The sequence below is a fragment of the Theobroma cacao genome, chromosome 3 (genome assembly GCF_000208745.1).
Source record: "Theobroma cacao cultivar B97-61/B2 chromosome 3, Criollo_cocoa_genome_V2, whole genome shotgun sequence".
Lineage (NCBI taxonomy): Eukaryota > Viridiplantae > Streptophyta > Magnoliopsida > Malvales > Malvaceae > Theobroma > Theobroma cacao.
Window position 1 is genome coordinate 35,820,108 of NC_030852.1, and position 17,955 is coordinate 35,838,062.

The 17,955-nt window shown below is 35.9% G+C and overlaps 3 protein-coding genes across 5 annotated transcripts; all 3 read left to right on the top strand.

Moving 5' to 3' along the window:
- Nucleotides 392–2,952, top strand: LOC108661083. Its single transcript, XM_018116848.1, has 5 exons — nucleotides 392–685; nucleotides 766–869; nucleotides 962–1,046; nucleotides 2,447–2,506; nucleotides 2,783–2,952. Exons 1-5 carry the CDS (start codon nucleotides 473–475, stop codon nucleotides 2,810–2,812), a joined length of 492 nt encoding a protein of 163 aa, XP_017972337.1. The 5' UTR covers nucleotides 392–472; the 3' UTR covers nucleotides 2,813–2,952.
- Nucleotides 3,356–13,593, top strand: LOC18606863 (DNA (cytosine-5)-methyltransferase CMT2). Of its 3 annotated transcripts, none has more exons than XM_018117885.1 (25): nucleotides 3,356–3,601; nucleotides 3,726–4,192; nucleotides 4,737–4,771; nucleotides 4,920–5,769; nucleotides 6,473–6,507; nucleotides 6,653–6,755; nucleotides 7,009–7,113; nucleotides 7,200–7,319; nucleotides 7,499–7,592; nucleotides 8,251–8,450; nucleotides 8,552–8,617; nucleotides 8,700–8,933; nucleotides 9,118–9,176; nucleotides 9,248–9,314; nucleotides 9,425–9,754; nucleotides 9,922–9,990; nucleotides 10,080–10,169; nucleotides 10,255–10,342; nucleotides 11,726–11,844; nucleotides 11,924–12,028; nucleotides 12,404–12,447; nucleotides 12,558–12,627; nucleotides 12,710–12,813; nucleotides 13,031–13,171; nucleotides 13,270–13,593. In XM_018117885.1, exons 1-25 carry the CDS (start codon nucleotides 3,553–3,555, stop codon nucleotides 13,322–13,324), a joined length of 3,699 nt encoding a protein of 1,232 aa, XP_017973374.1. In that variant the 5' UTR covers nucleotides 3,356–3,552; the 3' UTR covers nucleotides 13,325–13,593. The 3 variants fall into 3 exon arrangements, with proteins under 3 accessions (XP_017973374.1, XP_017973376.1, XP_017973375.1); XM_018117887.1 differs by having other exon boundaries at nucleotides 12,714–12,813; XM_018117886.1 differs by having other exon boundaries at nucleotides 12,714–12,813; nucleotides 13,031–13,593.
- On the top strand, nucleotides 13,914–17,849 carry LOC18606864 (COBW domain-containing protein 1). The gene is made up of 10 exons (XM_007040718.2): nucleotides 13,914–14,270; nucleotides 14,388–14,453; nucleotides 14,946–15,129; nucleotides 15,314–15,510; nucleotides 15,669–15,719; nucleotides 15,934–16,025; nucleotides 16,205–16,266; nucleotides 16,553–16,644; nucleotides 17,114–17,218; nucleotides 17,307–17,849. The coding sequence occupies exons 1-10, from the start codon at nucleotides 14,052–14,054 to the stop codon at nucleotides 17,442–17,444; spliced, it is 1,206 nt and encodes a 401-aa protein (XP_007040780.1). The 5' UTR covers nucleotides 13,914–14,051; the 3' UTR covers nucleotides 17,445–17,849.

Consider the following 17,955-nt stretch of genomic DNA (forward strand, 5'->3'; position numbering starts at 1 on the left):
AACTTAAAAGAAACTTTTAATTAATTTTAATTCGGTAAAGGTGAGATGAGATCATAAATATTCGAAATTCACTACCTGCTAGAAAAATAAAAAGAGATTTGTAAATATGTTTTCTTGTTTATGATTTTTATTTTTTTAATATTTTAACTCTTTTTATTATCGAAAATAAATACACACAAGGAATTATTTCACCATGGAAAACATATAATGTATAAGAAGAATCAAGGGGAAAAAATGTTTGCTTAAAAAAGAGTTAAGTAAATTGTAATTAGTGTTGTTATTTGTTAAGAGAGATTTTGTAATTAGTACCGAACAGGGAAAAAGAAAAAGAAAGAAGAAAGAAAGAGGAAAAATGACTTGGGTTGGGTCACGCTAATCCCTGGGCCCAAACACTCCCTATTACAGTCCCTAAATCGCAGGCAGCCTAAAACCCCAAACTGCCATTTTTGTTGCAGAAACCAATAGTTAAACGATGCAGAGATTGTGCAGCAAGCTCCGGAGTTTGGCTCTTCGATCAACCCAAACTCTTCCCTCTCTCTCCGCTTCTCGTCGCTTTCTCCATCATTTGTCTCCTCCAATCCCTTTGATTTCAACGAAATGGAGCTTCAACTCCCTCCTCAATAACAATGCCGCATCGCCTCCCCTCGCCGTCAACTCATTCCGTTATTCTCCACTGCCTCTCTCCGTAAGCTTCCGGTCCCTTATCATTTTCCTGGGTTGTGGAAATTTTTTCATGCTTTTAACGAAATTATGTTTTCTTGTTAGGTGGTACAAGTCCGGCATGTTTCGTCGAGAGAGCGAGCCAAGAGGAGGAAGCCTATGACTCCTCGTACTTCCAAAATCAAGAAAATTAAGATGAAATCTTATTCGTAGGTTCATGCTTTTGTACTTGCAATTTTTTGTTTGGGGGAAAATATTTTTAGATTTGTTTGGTTTAATCGTTTAATTTGGATTTGATTAGGTCCTATAAGTCCAGATTTAGGGTGATGAGTGATGGGAGTATTCGTCGCTGGAGGGAAGGCAAAAATCATAATGCACACTTGAAGGTAACGCCATTTTTGTATTTCTTCCAATTTAATGTTCTTATTTTGGGTTGGAGTCCTTTTTTGAGCTAAGGAAATGCTTTACTATATGTAGCAATTGTTCTTTGTATGCCCTTAGTCCTACTAAAATTCTGATTTGTAAGATAAGCAACCAATAAGAACAAGCTGCCTAGGATAGTTACTAACTTCTAATATTATCAAGGATAAATATAATTTTAGATGTCTCAGTGTCAGTGAGGTGAGGAGTAGGGTGCGTGCTAATGACTTTTAAACACGGTTATTGAGGAGTTCAAGGAATTCAGCTAATTTTTAGTTGTTAGAGATTTGAAAGCTACTTTTTATGAAGCCAGTTATGGAACTGCCTTTTAAAATGTCTATCTATTAATGTTCAACCTTCTAAGTTGCTTGTGGAATTATGATAGAATATACGTATCAAGCTGGATTATGTGTGTGTGTGGCTGTGAGATGTGATGGTGGGAATATAATGGTGTGTTTAGCCTTACTTTGAACTTTTAACGCAACATGAATTTTTGGGTTTCATGTTAAAGGGGTATTCAGAGGAGTTTCCTTATCATTTTAGGGTAGTAACACGGGCTCCGTGGCATAATTGCGGTGTTAACTATTCAGTTACGGATATACTAGTTATATACTTTGGTTGTGTGTTCTGGTAATTTTGAAGCCTGACATTGTTGAAATGCATCAAATCACAACCATGCACTTTTACTGCAAATTTTGGTTCACTCCTTGATGGGGAGCAATGGTTTGATGCAAGTATAAAAAAAGGGGAAGATCAAGAATATAAAGGCAAGCAGAGGCATATGTTTATGGCTCCTGCTGGGCAGGAGGAACGATGCTGTGATGTGTGTTCATGCACGCATGTATATTTCCTTTGATATGCTTTCTTGTCTTCTGGTATGTTTATAATTATTGTCTCCAGTGGATCTCCCACTCTTGTTGTTCATTTAATGAAGTTATTTCTACATGTATTAGATTTAAAAATAGATTAGTCTGGTCCCTGTTGGTTTTCAGAAAAATCTTCAAGATTGTACAGAAGATATCTTGAAATTGTCTATTATGGATAAAGACCTTTGGCTGAAGGCTGTAACATTGTTCTTTGGTATAATACAGGATTATTGTGCTTAAAGAAGCTTATGCTTAGTGAATAGATGCCTTAGAGATGGTTGTCACCAATAAACGAAGTGTTGGAAATCATGAGATCTCAAAATCATTTTCCTTTCTTCTTTCAAGTTCAATCAGTATAATATAATTATATTTGCTTCGTTTTTTATTCTAAAGCTTCGTTTTTTATATTTCCTTTCTTCTAAGTCTTTAAGAGCAGATAAAGAATGTTGAAAACCAATGACTCATCTCGCAATGTAGTAATATCTTGTTGTATAATGCAGTCCAAAAAATCAAGACGGCGACTAAGAAAACCTGCTATAGTACCAGCCGCATATGCGAAGGTGATGAAGAAGCTCAATTTTTGTGGTTAAAATTTCTAGAAGCCATCATCTTTAGACATGAAATAGGAAGGTGTCCGCTTCTGCTCTGTCCTTTGTGCTCTCTGAAAGCTTACATTCAACTATATGACACAAACATGTAGTAGCTGGAGGATTGAGAAACAATTAATAAGCTTTATGTTATGTGGGGTTTTTTTTTCCTTATTAAGCCATTAGATGCTTATTTTGATTTTTGGATTACTATGGATTATTAGTAACTGTTGATAATTCCTTTTACAGCTTGTTGTGGAGGGGATTGTTTCATTTTGAATTGATGTTGATACCATAGGTACTAGTAACTTAGAGAAGGTCAGCAGCATATGATCTGACATTGCCATGTACGCAGGCTTCCTGGTGTAACACACCGCGAATGCTCCAAGTAAAACATTGATTTTTCTTCTCTCTCTCGATATATTATTTTTATACCATTATTCGTTATAAAGCTCATTGTTTTATTTTGAATCAAATCACGGGATATGTTTTTTTTTATAATTTATCCTATTAAAAATAGAGGTGGCGAAGTTAAATCTATACAAATGAGATTAACAAAAACATGATTTTATTTTACTTAAAACGTGAGTTAATCTGAAAAATTAATGGCTCGAACTGAGTTATTTTGTGTTTGATGAAAATATAATTTATTTATATACGTTAAGCTTAAAAAATACCAAGTTGATAAAAAAAAAATTGAACTCTCCTAATTAGATTGAAATCTTTTGTATTGGAACATTTGATTTAAAAATTTGAATAGAGACAGAGATTAAAGATGGAAATTTCGTGTACTCCAACATTTTGATTATAATTCGAATGCCTTAGCACAGATCCAGCGTGCCAGAGTCTTTGGTTCACTCTTGGATTTTTTTAGGTACTTGTGCTGCTGGAGCTCCTGTCTCAGCCCATTTTGAAAATTGGAATTCCCGCCCAGAGAGACCAAACCACCGAAGCTCTCAACCTTGGTTAAAACCCTGCTTCTCGTAAATATACCAACCAGTTATCGTTTTGCTTTTCAGATGCTGCCGAGTAAGCCAGTGAAAGCCAGACTGCACTCTTCCCGATGCGGTGGCCTTCTGCTTTTGCTCTGCTTCACGGACATTTGAAATTCTTTTTTTGTTTGGTTTCGAACGATTTTATCTTTGAAACCATCTAAATTACTTTTATTGGTTTTTCGTTTGTACCATTATAGTTATGAAGCCATGCAGAAAATCCAAGCATGAATCCGGGTCTTGGTCTCTTTCTTTAGTCAAAAGCGAAGACGAGAAGGAAGAGCGGCCAGTGCCTCTAGCTATACACCTCCCGGAAGGAATGGCCGCCGATAATAAGCTTCGACCGAGAAGATTCCCGAGCCTCTTCCCCGTTCCGCCAGCTCATGACGTTCGGTCGTCGTGTAAATTCTATGAGGAAACGGTGCGCAGGAGCTGCCTGAGAAGGTCATCGAGGCTGTCGGCGTTTGTTGGGCAGGAAAGTGCCACTGTGGGGCCCATTGGAAGTGTGGAAACGGAAAGTGATGATAAAATTGAAAATAAGGACAGTAATTGTCGAATAAATAAGGTCAGAACATTTGTGGATGATAAGAGTCTTAGACGGTCGCCCAGATTTCCTTCCACTTCTGCTGAAGCTCAGAGTGGAAGAACTCTTTCTCTTTCCATCAAGGTACTGAGGAAAAAAGGAAAAATTTTCCCACAAATTGGAAACATTTGTATTCACATTTTAGCTTGTAGCCTAAAAAATTGTTTTTGTTCAATTATATATATATATATATATTTATATGGGACCAACCTGCCCGAGGAAAACTGAATTAAAGAAAATTGACGCGTTGGCAGTGTAAATTGCGGTAAGCAGCTAACTAGGTTTGGTACTAAATGGATAATGGGACCAGATTCTTTCACTTTTTGCACTTTAATTAATTATTTATTTTTTTGCGAAGAAGGTTTTAATTGAGAGTGGTTTTGTTTGGTCAACGTTCAAATATCGAGTATACACAAAAAGTTAGCTGAAATGAAGAACTTATGTGTGAACATTTCCTATTATACTATCATGTGTTCTACATGGAAATGTGGGTCTAATTTTAGCTAAATTTATGGCTTCTTAATCCTTCTAAGAAAAAGCTTTCCAATAGCTGCTTGCTGCTACGTTTGATCTGGGTCTTTCTCATTTCTTATCTGTTTCATTTGTGTGAATTTTTTGGGTTGTGCAGAGGAAAAGCTCTGAAAGCCAAAGCTTCGAGTTAAAGTGAGTAGTGATTTCTCGTTTCTTTGACTATTTAATTTTTAATATATATTACAGGCATGGCCAATCTTGCTCAACATTTTGTGTTCATCACCTTTTTGCTGTGTGTCATTGTTAATACAGTTTTGCAAACTACTTTTTTTTTCTGCAGTGAAAATACAGAAGCAAAAATTATGAATGTTGAGAGCATGAAAGTACAGGGTTTGAGGAGATCTCCAAGATTGACTTCAGCTTCACCTGAAACCAATGGCAGCTCTTCAGAACCTATGTTCAAATCCTCTGAAAAAGTTTCTTACTCTAAAACAAGATCTTCAGGTAAAGTGATTGACAAGCTATTATGGCCCAAGGATGTGGATAAAGGATCTGTGCCTTCAAAACATAATGGCCCTAACTTTTCTGGTGAAAAGCAAAGGAGAAAGTCTCCGAGGTTGGTTGCAGAGACTGATAATTGTGGTGGTAATGAGTCTTTGAGAAAATTTGAAGTTCATAACTCAAGTTTTTCTATTGGAAAGCGGTTAAGAAGATCTCCAAGAATTAGTCAGGCTACTAAAAATAGTTGCAGTAATGTGTCTATTAAAAGATTGGATACAGATGAAGTGGGCTTTTCTGGGTTGGGAATGTCTCCTAGTTTCATGCAGGCAATAGAAAATGGTGATGGTGATGTACATTTTACAGAGCATAGAAGGGAAATGAGGAGTGAAAAACAGTTGAAAATACCTTTCTCACATTCTACATCATTGGCTGAAGTTTGCTGTGCTGAAGTAAACTCTTCTTCCATTAGATTATCCAATTCATGTAATGAACACCCTTCCAAGAAATTTAAGGTCTCAGCAGCAGATTCCGATATGGGAAAGCCAGATGAAAAGTTCTCAAAGAAGATCAATGACTCGTCTCTTTCAAAAAATAACAAGAGGAAACACGTGAGTGATCCAATATTTATTGGCAATCCAATCCCTGATGATGAGGCTCAAGAAAGGTGGCGTTGGCGGTATGAAATGAAGGTGGTTGAGTATATATTTTTCTTGAAATGCTTGCTTCGGTCTTTCCTTTATTGCTTGATATGAACTAAACTGGCCAATGTTATTTCTTTGATTGATTGGTTGACTGAAGTAGTGACCATAAATTTGAGCTCTGTTTTGCATGTCTGTTTTCTTTTCCTCTCCATTGTTTTAACTATTGTTTTCAATGTTGCTTGATATGACTTTATTTTTCGATTGTTTCTCAGTTGATGAGGTTAAGTAAGAGCCAAAGGGGTATCAGGCAATGTTGAAAGAACAAATAAAATTGGACAGGAAAAGAGAAGAGCCGTGCAGAATCAAAGCTGAAAATTGCATCAGTAATTTAGATTACTTCAGTCTGCCCAATCAATCAAAATATAATTTCATTGGAGCTTGATTGGTTTCGTTATGTTCTTAAGAATTTGATAATTTGGCATGTTTTTAATGAATTTGGCTTTGCTTCAACATTCATTAGCACTGATTGTACAACATAACTTCTTTTAGTATTCAACATGGGTACGAAGGTTAGACCTCTAGCTTTAGCTACTCTGGGCTATTAGTGTATGCAGTTTGCTGCTATAGTGTTCATATCCAATTAGTGTCACAGAGAATGGTTCTGGGATAATCTGGATAATAAAACTAAAATAGATCCCACTTTGCAGTTTAGTTATTTCAATGCTGATTGTGAATATCTTTTACTTTGCAGCACATAAAATCTAAGAGAAAAAGCGTCTCATTGGAGTAAGTAGCTGTCTACAAGCTCCAGCTGTTTTGGAGTTTTTGTTGTCTTGACTTAACATTTATGTGAAATTTGCTACTAACTTTTTTCATTTTCTTTTCTTATAATTCTTTCTTTGGTTTCTAATTCCTGTTAGTATTGTGATAGTGATGATGATGAAGACAAGATAGTTTGGAATGTGGAATGCCATTATGCCCAAGCTGAAATTGATGGATGTGCTATAAATCTTGGGGATTGTGTATATATTAAGGTAAATGCACTCTGCCCACGGTGCACTTTGGATTGATTTTGTTTTTATATTTTGCTGACCTGTTCTTGTTGGTGAGATGTTTTTTCATTGCGCATATAGTCTAACTTACATGTAGTTTCTCTTTTGTAATGTTACATATAGTCCAGTCTTATCATCAAATCCATTTTTGTCTTGTCTGCCTTTGCCTCCTCTAAATTTCAATAATTTGGCCATTGAAGCAAGAAACCTCTCATGGGATAAGCAATTTTTGCAGGGTGAAGAAGCAAAGGAGCACATTGGAAGGATATTAGAATTTTTTAAAACAACCGATGGAGAAAACTATTTTAGGGTCCAATGGTTTTATAGAGCTGAAGATACAGTGAGTACAGAAATTAAAATTTTTTTAGGTCATTCAATATTTGTTATCCTGACATTTGTTACACTGCTTTTGTGTTTCATTGAAAGGTTTTGAAACAAGAGACTGCTTTTCATGACAAAAGGCGTCTTTTCTATTCGACCGTAATGAATGATAATCCTATAGATTGCATTGTTTCAAAAGTTAGTGTTACACAAAGATCACCTAAGGTATGCTTCTTGTGATTTTAATTTACTCACATTTTTCCTGTTTTACTATTCCAATTTTTTATGAACCGCTTCTACAAATCTTCTTGACTTTTCATCTACTTTTTTTATCAATCTCACAACTATAGTTGTCAGAATTGTTGGATCTATTTTATTTATTTATCTTTTGTAACTTATTGCAGTTAGGTTTAAAATTGAATTCTATTCCTCAATCTGATTACTATTTTGACATGGAGTATTGCGTGGAGTATTCAACTTTCCGCACCTTGCCAACTGGTAAGTTTTTTTTTATATGTTGGTAATGGTGTTTAACTGTTATTTAACTCTATTTGTGTTGCCTGAGCAAGAGAGGGATGGCTGCGGAGGTTTTGAAGATTTTTTTTTTTTGCATGGGATGAGTTTAAAGTATGTGGGTTTGTGTTTGACCAATGGAGTTTGTGGAGTTCTGCAAACTCCTTGTGTATTTAAGTTATGGAAATTTATTTCAGTTTATATGGCCAATTTACTTGAATGATACAAAGTGGTAATGGTGTAAGTTGTTGAGCTTGATGTCATTCCATGGTAGAGAGCAAGAGTGAGGGAAATGATCTTTATTTTGAAGCATTAATGACCTTGGCAAGGGCCAATTGTATCAACCAACACTCATCCTTTCTTTGCTAATATAGTTGATTGATACAAATTAATATCTTTTAAATCTTGTTTATTGTCTTTATAGCAGGAATCATTAATGATTATTTTGGTTGTATATTTTTTATTTTATGTATTCTCGTGGGAAAAAGTTGATGCATGTTTTAATACTCTGCAATCCAACAGTAAGACAAATTTTATAATTTTGCTGTAGAGTGCATAAACTGGTAGGTACAATGGTAAAATATCTTGATAAATGATGATCATGTTGCTTATATATGTATCTGGTTTTCTTATATTGGTTCAGATGATTCTTTCAAGAGCTACAATTCATCAAACTGCTGTAAGGGGATTTTCCCTACAACTCCTACAGCCTTTTCAGCAAATATTCCTAGTTGTGGAACTCACAAGGCAGAGCTCGCACTGTTAGATCTTTATTCCGGTTGTGGTGGAATGTCAATGGGATTATGCCTCGGCGCCAAAGCATCTTGTATTGATCTAGTGACGGTAGTTCATTTCAATTATTAATAACCTTGTATTTCATGATTCATTCAACAAATAAACTTTAAAGCTTTCCTGTATTATATATCTTACATTCTGCATTTTAGAAATGGGCTGTTGACAGTGATAAGTCAGCATGTAAAAGCTTGAAATTGAATCATCCAGAGACACATGTGAGTATAGTTGCCTTATATTTTACAATTTGCATTTGGCGTGCCCCAAAACCTTTACATAATACTATTTTATTCTATATAGGTCAGGAATGAAGCTGCTGATGATTTTCTTCAGCTACTGAAGGAATGGGAAAAGCTTTGCAAACGATATGCAGTTGAAAATGCAGGAAGAAGATATTCATCAAGATCCACAACCTCCCAAGCAGCAGGGAATGATGCCAATTCTCCAAATGATGGTGAACTTGAAGTTTCCAGTCTTGTTGATATTTGTTATGGTGATCCATGCAAGACAGGCAAACACAGTCTATACTTTAAGGTGCGTGATAAGATATCTATTTCATCACTACCTCATGATGATAGTTCCTTTCAAGCCTTTTTTTTTTTGGTAATTAAATTGATCTTTGTATGTGTCAACCTATTCTACTGTTTCAGTAGTCATTTGGTTTTGTATCATGTTCATATTTAGTGGAGATTGATTATGCTCATAGCTGTTATGTCAGGTGCACTGGAGGGGCTACAGTGCAAGTGAAGATACGTGGGAACCGATTGAAGGCTTAAGGTATACTAATTGCTACCATTATTTCATTCTTGAATTGGGGGAATATTTACTTGCGCTTTCAAATCTCTCAGCAATTGTCAAGAATGTATACAGCAATTTGTAAGAAAAGGTTTCAAGTCCAAAATCTTACCCCTTCGTGTAAGTTTTCTTTAATCAAATGTGCTCGGTGGATGCTTAATCTGGAGTATCTTCCATAGTTGGAATAACATTTTATGAATGACCCCTCTTGAATGAACTAATTTAACCAGGGCAATGTTGATGTTATTTGTGGTGGCCCTCCATGCCAAGGAATTAGTGGCTACAATCGCTATAGAAATGTTGATTCTCCACTGGATGATGAAAGAAATCGTCAAATAGTGGTCTTCATGGACATTGTGGAATACTTAAAACCAAAGTTTGTTTTAATGGAAAATGTGGTTGATATTCTGAGATTTGACAAGGCTTCACTTGGAAGATATGCTTTAAGTCGGTTGGTACACATGAAGTACCAAGCAAGGCTTGGAATAATTGCAGCTGGTTGTTATGGTCTTCCTCAATTTCGGTTGCGTGTTTTTGTGTGGGGAGCACAACCTAGTGAGGTAAGTTTTCTCGCTTTTTGCACTAAATTGAGTTAAGAGTGCTCCTTCACCCTATCTGAAGTAGTGCTACCCTATCCACCTGTAAATTAAATTATTCAGCAGGTTATGTACAAATTTAATGATTTCAGTCTTCTATGATCTCTTGCTGACCATCTAACTGTATGCAGAAACTACCACAGTTTCCACTTCCTACACATGATGTTATTGTCAGATATTGGCCTCCTCCTGAGTTTGAGGTTGCTGTTGTTGGTTCTTCTTTTCCCCTCTAAAGTGCTTTAACCAGCAACACTCCATCCATAATATTCTGTTTGTCTTCATTGTGCAGCGCAATACTGTTGCTTATGATGAAGACCAACCTCGTGAGGAATTGGAAGAAGCTCTTGTTCTCCATGATGCCATTTCTGATCTTCCAGCTGTAGTTATCATGTTTATTTTACTGATTAACCACTTCATAGACTCAGCAGTGCTCTGTTCCTTTCGATTAATTAACTTTTTTATAGGTTGCAAACAATGAAGCTCGCGAAGAAATGACATATAGAAAGCCTCCTGAAACTGAGTTTCAAAGATATATAAGATCAAGTAAACATGGTAATTTCTTTTTCCTTTAACTTCAGGAATCACCTCGGATTCATCTCATATTTTAATGACTATAAATTTCTTGTTCTAACTTTTCAAAAAAAAAAAAATTCTTGCTCTATAACTGCCTTTTTTTTTCTCTCTCTCTGAGTATTTAGTGGCAGTTCTCTAATGTCAAAATAATGTGCCATTTGTTGGATTCTGAACAGATTTATGCCTTATGATCTACTTTATATTGCAGTTGTAGATCAATATATGTGATTTTCCTTTTAAAAAAGTCTTGGATGGAAATTATTTATCAGTAATATAATTGATTTGGGCCTTCACTTCTGCTTTTGATGGTTAGTGTCTAATATGAAGTTTCCAACAAAGTTGGTTTGGAACTTTTTTATCCATTTTATTAGAACAAAATGAAAGATTTAAGGTAGGGATGCTTAGCATGAAATTATGAAAAATCTGGTAATAGCTGTAAGTACCCAACATGGGTACTTAGGGTGTTTCTTTTTAGCCTGGTAGGCACAGCAGTTGCATCTTGTAGGATCAACAATCGGTGGCATGGCCGTTAGGTTGCAGTCTCTGCTCGTTACAAATGAAAATAGAAGTTCAGATCTTCAGCCATGAATCAAGGGAATACCTTCTACATCTTTCGGTGGGCTGTAATCAGGAATGACCAGCTAATCTCTGACCAAATCTTAACTTTGATTTGAAGCACTGTGACAGGCATATTATGGACTTGGGAAAGGTCAGGGGTGATTGGGATGTGGGAATGGGTTAGGCATCTTGTTTAACCAATGATCAATTTAAAGCAAGTCCCTATAATAAGATTTGAGGAAGTTGCGAAAGCATAGAGGAAAAATTGATTATAATCGAGTAGAAGGTTGCTGCTTCTCTGCAGTCATGTCTGGTGTGTGGTTATCTAGAGGATTTAGTAAGTATGCTGGTTAATTTCACTTTCTTGACAATTTGTACACAATTTGTCCACGGGAGTAAAAAATTTACACTATAATATTTTTAAGTATTTTCAGAAAGTCTCAGGATGAAAAATTATGTATAAGCATGCATCATGGATCTTGGGCCTAGCATGTGAAACGCTATTGACCTATGCAAAGTCATGATGCAGCATTGAGTTGGTCAGCATCTCAAATGCTAATTCAAGTACAAATGGGTTCAGAGTTGAGCATATGCAGCATATCTAGTAAAATCAGTGGTGTGTGTGTCGAGAAAAAATTGCTTCCTGTTTTTCTGTTTGACCCTGGGTGAACCAAAGAATACTAGTTACATCCTCCATTTGTTGTAAATGAATATTACAGAAGAGAGAGGAAGCATAGTGCCAAGAATAGACCCTTTATTTTTTTTCCCTCTAATTTTTTGTCAACCTTTTTCCTGACTCTGCAGAGATAACTGGTTCTGCATTAAATGGTGCTACAAGAATAAGCAACCCACTGTATGACCATCGCCCTTTCCCGTTATTTGAGGATGATTACGCAAGAGTTTGTCTAATCCCAAAGAGAAAGGTTTTTTAAAATTGAACCCGCAATTAATACGTCTAACTTTTTGGCCCCATTTTTATTTCTAATTTAGAAGTTTCTTTAGGGAGCAAATTTTAGGGACCTCCCTGGTGTAATCGTTGGAAATGACAATGTGGCTCGGAGGGATTCAACACAGGAAAAAAAGCTTTTACCATCTGGAAAACCATTGGTGAGTTTCTTCCTTTTCCATCAGAACAACAATGCATCCATTTAATCTGTCTCCACGTCTATGGAATATGCATGCACAAGCTTGTGCCTGGGTGGTTTTGTTTCTGTGTGTTCTTTGATGAATATGCTATATAAAGTAAAGTTGAAAATTGCTGCATGTCAACATGTGGGGCATTTTCTTATTCTTCTTTCATTTTCCTCTGCAAACTCTGATGAAACAGCAACATAGGTTATATCTCTTTAATAGGAAAACCTGAAAATGATCCTAGTGCAGAAAGGGAATGAGATGACAAAACATGTTTTCTACACTGTGAAGTACTATGTCATAAACGGCAAAATTGATTGCTGATGTCAATTCTCTTTCATGTGCTTTTAGGTACCGGATTATGTTTTTACATTTGAACAAGGAAAGTCTAGAAGGTTAGATATTTCTTTTTAGCAGCGTTTGTGATTTCAACAATCCTTTACTCCTCCTCTAAAACGAAAAGAGGACCAAAAAGAAGAAATTAATGTTATCAATATATGTGCAGACCTTTTGCAAGATTATGGTGGGATGAGACAGTGCCAACTGTAGTAACTTTCCCTCAATGTCACAGCCAGGTCTCACTTTGATCTATTTTAGTTTGTAAGATCACCCATTTGCAGTCCTGGGATACACTTGTGAGTTTTTGGACTTGTGTAGGCAGCTTTACATCCGGAGCAGGATCGAATTCTCACAATCCGAGAATATGCAAGGTTGCAAGGTTTTCCTGATTATTATAGATTCTGCGGGACAATTAAAGAGAGGTATGATAGTTTCTTGATATTATCTAATTTAAAATTCTAGTTCTCAAGTATGTGTGCTTGGTAACTACAGTAAAATATCAAATCTGATATCTTTCTGGTTATTTGAAGAATGCAGCTTTTGTGTCAAAATATGATTTATAAAAGGACGGAAACTTATGAACATTTTTTTTTATGAATTGCAATTAAGAGATACAATCGGCTTTTCTGATACGATTAGGTATTGTCAAGTTGGGAATGCTGTTGCTGTTCCTGTTGCTCGAGCCTTGGGATATGCAATGGGCATGGCGTTTCAAAAACAGAGTGGAAATGAACCACTGATGACACTCCCTCCCAAGTTTTCTCTTAGGACCAATACCCAGTTAGCAAAATCATTGTCGCAAAACCCTTCTTGAATTCATATGTTTAAGCACCTTTGATTGATTATTTGTATCACTGACATAAATTTTTTCTTGCAAGGCCATGCTTGTATCCAGGAGGTGAGCAATTGGCAACTGGCAAGCTTGCAATCTGATTCTCTTGTAAAATCTCATAACTAACTGACTTTATTTCTCAGAAAATCTGTTTCACTCTTCCCATTAAGAAACTCATGAAACTTCTTTAGTTTGAAGTAGCCACCTTTGTTTGTATGCTGATTTATTTCTGAAAATTATTATTATTTGAAAGAAAAAAAAATTATGTGAATGAGAGAAAGAGAAGGGGCATGGATGAATGCTCCCCAGCATTTAAAGCTTGCATTAATTATGAAAAATGAAAAATGCGGTAAGGCGTGCGTTTATGCTATGAGATTTGTGACATTTACAGTTGTTGAAAAAATTATATAACAAAACAAAAGAAATTTTCTATGAAGATAATTTATATCCAATATTCTATTTTTGCTTTTAGACATTAATACTCTTATATTTTTTATATCGTAAATTTATTTTCTATTTTTATTTTTTTATGTTAAAAAATATTGAACATTCATTTTAGAAAAAAAATTTAAACTTCAATATAAAATAGGTAAAAATTAGAATTTTTGTTTTAATTTTCTTGAAAGCAAAAAAACAACAGACATTTAAGAGGACAAAAAAAAAAAAACAGTTTATAAAATTTCGTTCTTTACGTGGTAATTACTTTCCTTGAAAAATCGGGACATATAAAGGCCTTCCACTCAAAAGTCAAAACCCTTGCCCAAGGGTTTAAGCATTTGATTGTTCCCCCGTTTTTATCCAGAGCTTTCCAGGCACGAACGAAGAACAATGGCAGCTCGATTCTTGATTTCAAGAAGTTCTTCCAAAAACCTCACTCAACTTCTTCGACCATGTCTCAAGCACTCTCACTTCCTCACCACCGCCACCCTTCACTCTTTGGCACCTCTTCCCAGAAACTCAAGGGGCTTTTCCTCTGAACCTCCCGCTTTTGCCTCCGATACCCGTGTCCCGGCTACCGTCATCACTGGTTTTCTCGGCTCTGGAAAGGTCTCATTTCCTTTTAATTAGTCTGATAAATGATTTGCTTTGCTTACCTTAGCTTCGTCCCCAATTTTTATGGTCTTTTATGTTTTTTTTTTAATTATTTTGATTTTTTTAATGCAGACTACTCTCTTAAATCATATTTTAACAGCTCAACATGGCAAACGTATTGCTGTTATTGAGAACGAGGTACTTACATTGATTATTAGATTATTTAGTTTTTTTTTTTTGGAGGGGGTGGTGCAATTTGTTTTATCTGTTGGAAGGCTAGAGGTGAAGCTGTGTTTGAACTTTCCTCCCCTAACCCTATCAGCATTATTGCAAGAGAAGACGCTGCAGTTACAGAATTTTTAAACATCATGGCAGTTTCTCCTAACAGTTCAACAGATGACAGTAGGCAGACAATTTTGAATGAAGAGAATTGGAAAGCCCCTCCTGTTATGGAGCCTTTGATCAAGAAAGTAGGGAAGCTGGAATTGGATTTGTCGGTCGAGATAATACTGGTTGTGTAATTGATGGTATTCTTATAGTGATTGATTTGCAATAAAAGTTACTTTCTTTTTTTGGCCAAAAAAATAGTAGAATTTATTTATGTTGAGGGATATTTCTTTGTTATTTTATACGCCTTGTTAAAAAAGTTCATTGTTACTAAATTTGCTAATTGTATTAATTGCAATGTAGTTTGGTGAGGTGGATATTGATGGATCATTGGTTGCTAGTCATTCATCTGCATCTGAAGAAGACATTGTCATGGTCAATAATGGTTGCCTATGCTGTACCGTGCGTGGAGATCTTGTTAAAATGCTCTTGGAGCTGGTTAAGAAAAAAAAGGACAAATTTGATCATATTGTTATAGAAACCACAGGTATGTCATGGTACATTGATAATACAAGGTTTTTACTCAGGTTTAGTTTATGACGTGTAATGTCAGTTACTATTTTAGATAATGATGTCTGTTTAAGGCTAGACATTGGAGTTACCTTTTAAATGCATCCAATAAGTTGCTCAAATCTTCACTGCTTTATTTACTCATGAAACTCTTATTGCAGGTCTTGCTAAGCCAGGTCCTGTTATAGAAACCTTTTGTGCTGATGAACTGGTTTCACGATATGTGAAACTGGATGGAGTTGTCACCTTAGTTGACTCAAAGCATGCCATGAAGCATCTCAATGAAGCTAAACCAAGATTTGTTGTGAATGAGGCAGTTGAACAGGTTGCTTATGCTGACCGTATAATTTTGAACAAGGTGAACATTGATTTCTCATCTTAATTTTACATGGCCTTCTCTGTGCATCTTGATCTTCTTCTATTATGGTCATATTGAAGAGTAATGGATGGAACATTCAATATACTTGTTGCTCTTCTATTTGTAATGTTGTTTACTTGTTTTGATTTTAATTGCAGATAGATTTGGTGACTGAGGGTGACTTGGAGACACTGACTGATAAAATCAAGGTTCACATTTGCATTACACATGAATTCTATGTTTGGTTTGTAAATTTAATGAAGAAGAGAAATGGAATATTAAGGAAAGGATTAGCACTATGCTCTAGTTTTCTCTGCAGAGTTTTCTATTTCATTAGCACCATGCCAAAAATCAAAGTTTAATGTCAATTTTATCCATGTAAGTAGCATTAAAGTAACAACTTCTGATTTTGGTGCTTTCCAGCACATTAATAGCATGGCACAAATCAAGAGAGCGAAATTTGGAGCTGTAGACATGGACTTTGTTTTAGGAGTTGGAGGATATGATCTAGAAAGGTCACTTGTTACTTCCTTCACTAGTTGACCATTTTAAACAATTTCTTTTTCTTTCTTATCAGTATATATATTTTTTCAATTACCCTTTCCTGGGTCATGCAAATGTATTTTCACTAGCTGTTCGCTCCTCTTCTGTAGCTGACGTCTTTGCTAAAAGTTCAAAGTCCTGTATTTTGCAGAATTGATTCTGAAGTTCATGCAAATAATTCTCACTGTGGCAACCATGAACATGACGTGCATGGTAGTATGTTATCTTTTTGTATTTCTTTCCTATGTTCGTTCTTGTATTTTTAATCTCCTTTGTTTGTAATAAAAGATAAACTAAGAAAAATGGACAGGAATATTGATGATCTTTGGTGATTGCATCTTTCATAAATTCAACATTCTTCCCCCCCACCCCCTTCTACCTTTGCGTCTTGCTGTCAAATTAGTGGTTCTTCTCTCACAGAGTTGTACCTAGGTTAGCTTGATATTCATTCTTGTCTTTATTTTAATCTATTTTATCTTATTTTCTTTCTACATTACAGGGCAGCACAAGGAGCATCATCATAATCATTTGCATGATTCTGCTGTCTCTAGTGTTAGCTTTGTTTCTGAGGGAACCCTTGATCTAGATGAGGTAAGAAATATTTCATAAGAAGCTCATATATTTTCTTCAGGATTTCATACGAGGTTAAAATTTCTCAAAATGACCAAGGTCACTGTGAAGCTGGCTTTCCCACCTTGAAGGATTGGAATTTTATACAAGGTCCCAATTTGTAAGTCAAATAGGATTAGGAAGGAGGATTGCATGTCCCTGATAATGGCTGTGTAGAGCCAGAGAAATTGTAATTTTAGGGCCTGATTGGGCTAAGTGTATGGATTTTTTTTCTTTTGGCATGGATGAATCAATCATCATGATCATTGAGTGATCTATGCTTGAAGATTTTATGGCTGAAAAGTTAAAATTTTGAGAACACACAAACAAATATAACCATTCCAGAAAATAGCCCTGCATCTGTTGATTAAGTTTGTTGTTGTAACTTGTAATGTTGCCTTAATTGTATGACCTCTCATTAGTCTTTGTTACTTGGTCGTGGATGAATCAGGTTGATGATTGGCTTCAAAGATTGATTGAAGAGAAAGGAGAGGACCTATATAGAATGAAGGGAGTCCTGTCTGTCAATGGTTTTGATCAGCGATATGTTTTTCAGGTTCCCATTTCTTCACCTTGTGTTTCCAATTTGCATCTGTCAACATTACAGTTTGTTTCTTATCTCAAAATTGTGGCTACCATGGCAGGGAGTGCATTCGACGTTGGATGGCTGCCCAGGAAAAATGTGGGAACCTGATGAGAAGAGGACCAACAAGCTCGTATTCATAGGAAGAAATTTGGATGAGACTGCCCTTAGAAAAGGTTTCAAAGGCTGTCTAGTTTGATTGAAAGTTAAAATGGTTATAAACCCTTGTTGGTGCTTGTATTGCCATGACATATCCTTGGGTAGGCGGGTTCATCTTCTGTACCTATCATATGTCCCATCACCCACCTGGGGCATAAGCATGGCACCGTTTGCTCACGTTTCCGAACTCAATGGTCAGCGGCTATCTCTCTCCTCTGCTGCTAGGTAGTATAGGCACTGCTGCTTAGCTAAATATACCTTGAAATCCTTTAGGAATCCCTTGCATACCCATTAAACCCTGAAGTCTGAACACCAAACTGCTGTAATGTGCTTAATTTGATTACTTTCCTTAACAATTGGGAAGATGAATCCAGTTGCCTTTGTATCATTATTGAATCTGTATGTTTTTCCGCTGTAAATGTATCATTATTCAACTTCATGTTCATCAGAACCGTTTCCATTCTTACAAAAAGATGGACCTATGGCTGTCATAGACTTTCCACTGCCACCAAAGGTCATAATCAAGGCTCAAAAATACAATCGAGCCGAGT

Bases quoted from the DNA above. Each gene is read 5' to 3' on its own strand.
- LOC108661083 (XM_018116848.1), top strand. From the start codon at position 473: ATGCAGAGATTGTGCAGCAAGCTCCGGAGTTTGGCTCTTCGATCAACC. The intron at 686-765 runs GTAAGCTTCCGG...TTTTCTTGTTAG, and splicing joins ATTCTCCACTGCCTCTCTCC to GTGGTACAAGTCCGGCATGT. The intron at 2,507-2,782 runs GTGATGAAGAAG...TTCCTTTTACAG, and splicing joins TACCAGCCGCATATGCGAAG to CTTGTTGTGGAGGGGATTGT.
- LOC18606863 (XM_018117885.1), top strand. From the start codon at position 3,553: ATGCTGCCGAGTAAGCCAGTGAAAGCCAGACTGCACTCTTCCCGATGC. The intron at 6,756-7,008 runs GTAAATGCACTC...CAATTTTTGCAG, and splicing joins GGGATTGTGTATATATTAAG to GGTGAAGAAGCAAAGGAGCA. The intron at 13,172-13,269 runs GTTAGCAAAATC...TTTTCTTGCAAG, and splicing joins TCTCTTAGGACCAATACCCA to GCCATGCTTGTATCCAGGAG.
- LOC18606864 (XM_007040718.2), top strand. From the start codon at position 14,052: ATGGCAGCTCGATTCTTGATTTCAAGAAGTTCTTCCAAAAACCTCACT. The intron at 14,454-14,945 runs GTACTTACATTG...ATTGCAATGTAG, and splicing joins TTGCTGTTATTGAGAACGAG to TTTGGTGAGGTGGATATTGA. The intron at 15,511-15,668 runs GTGAACATTGAT...TTTTAATTGCAG, and splicing joins ACCGTATAATTTTGAACAAG to ATAGATTTGGTGACTGAGGG.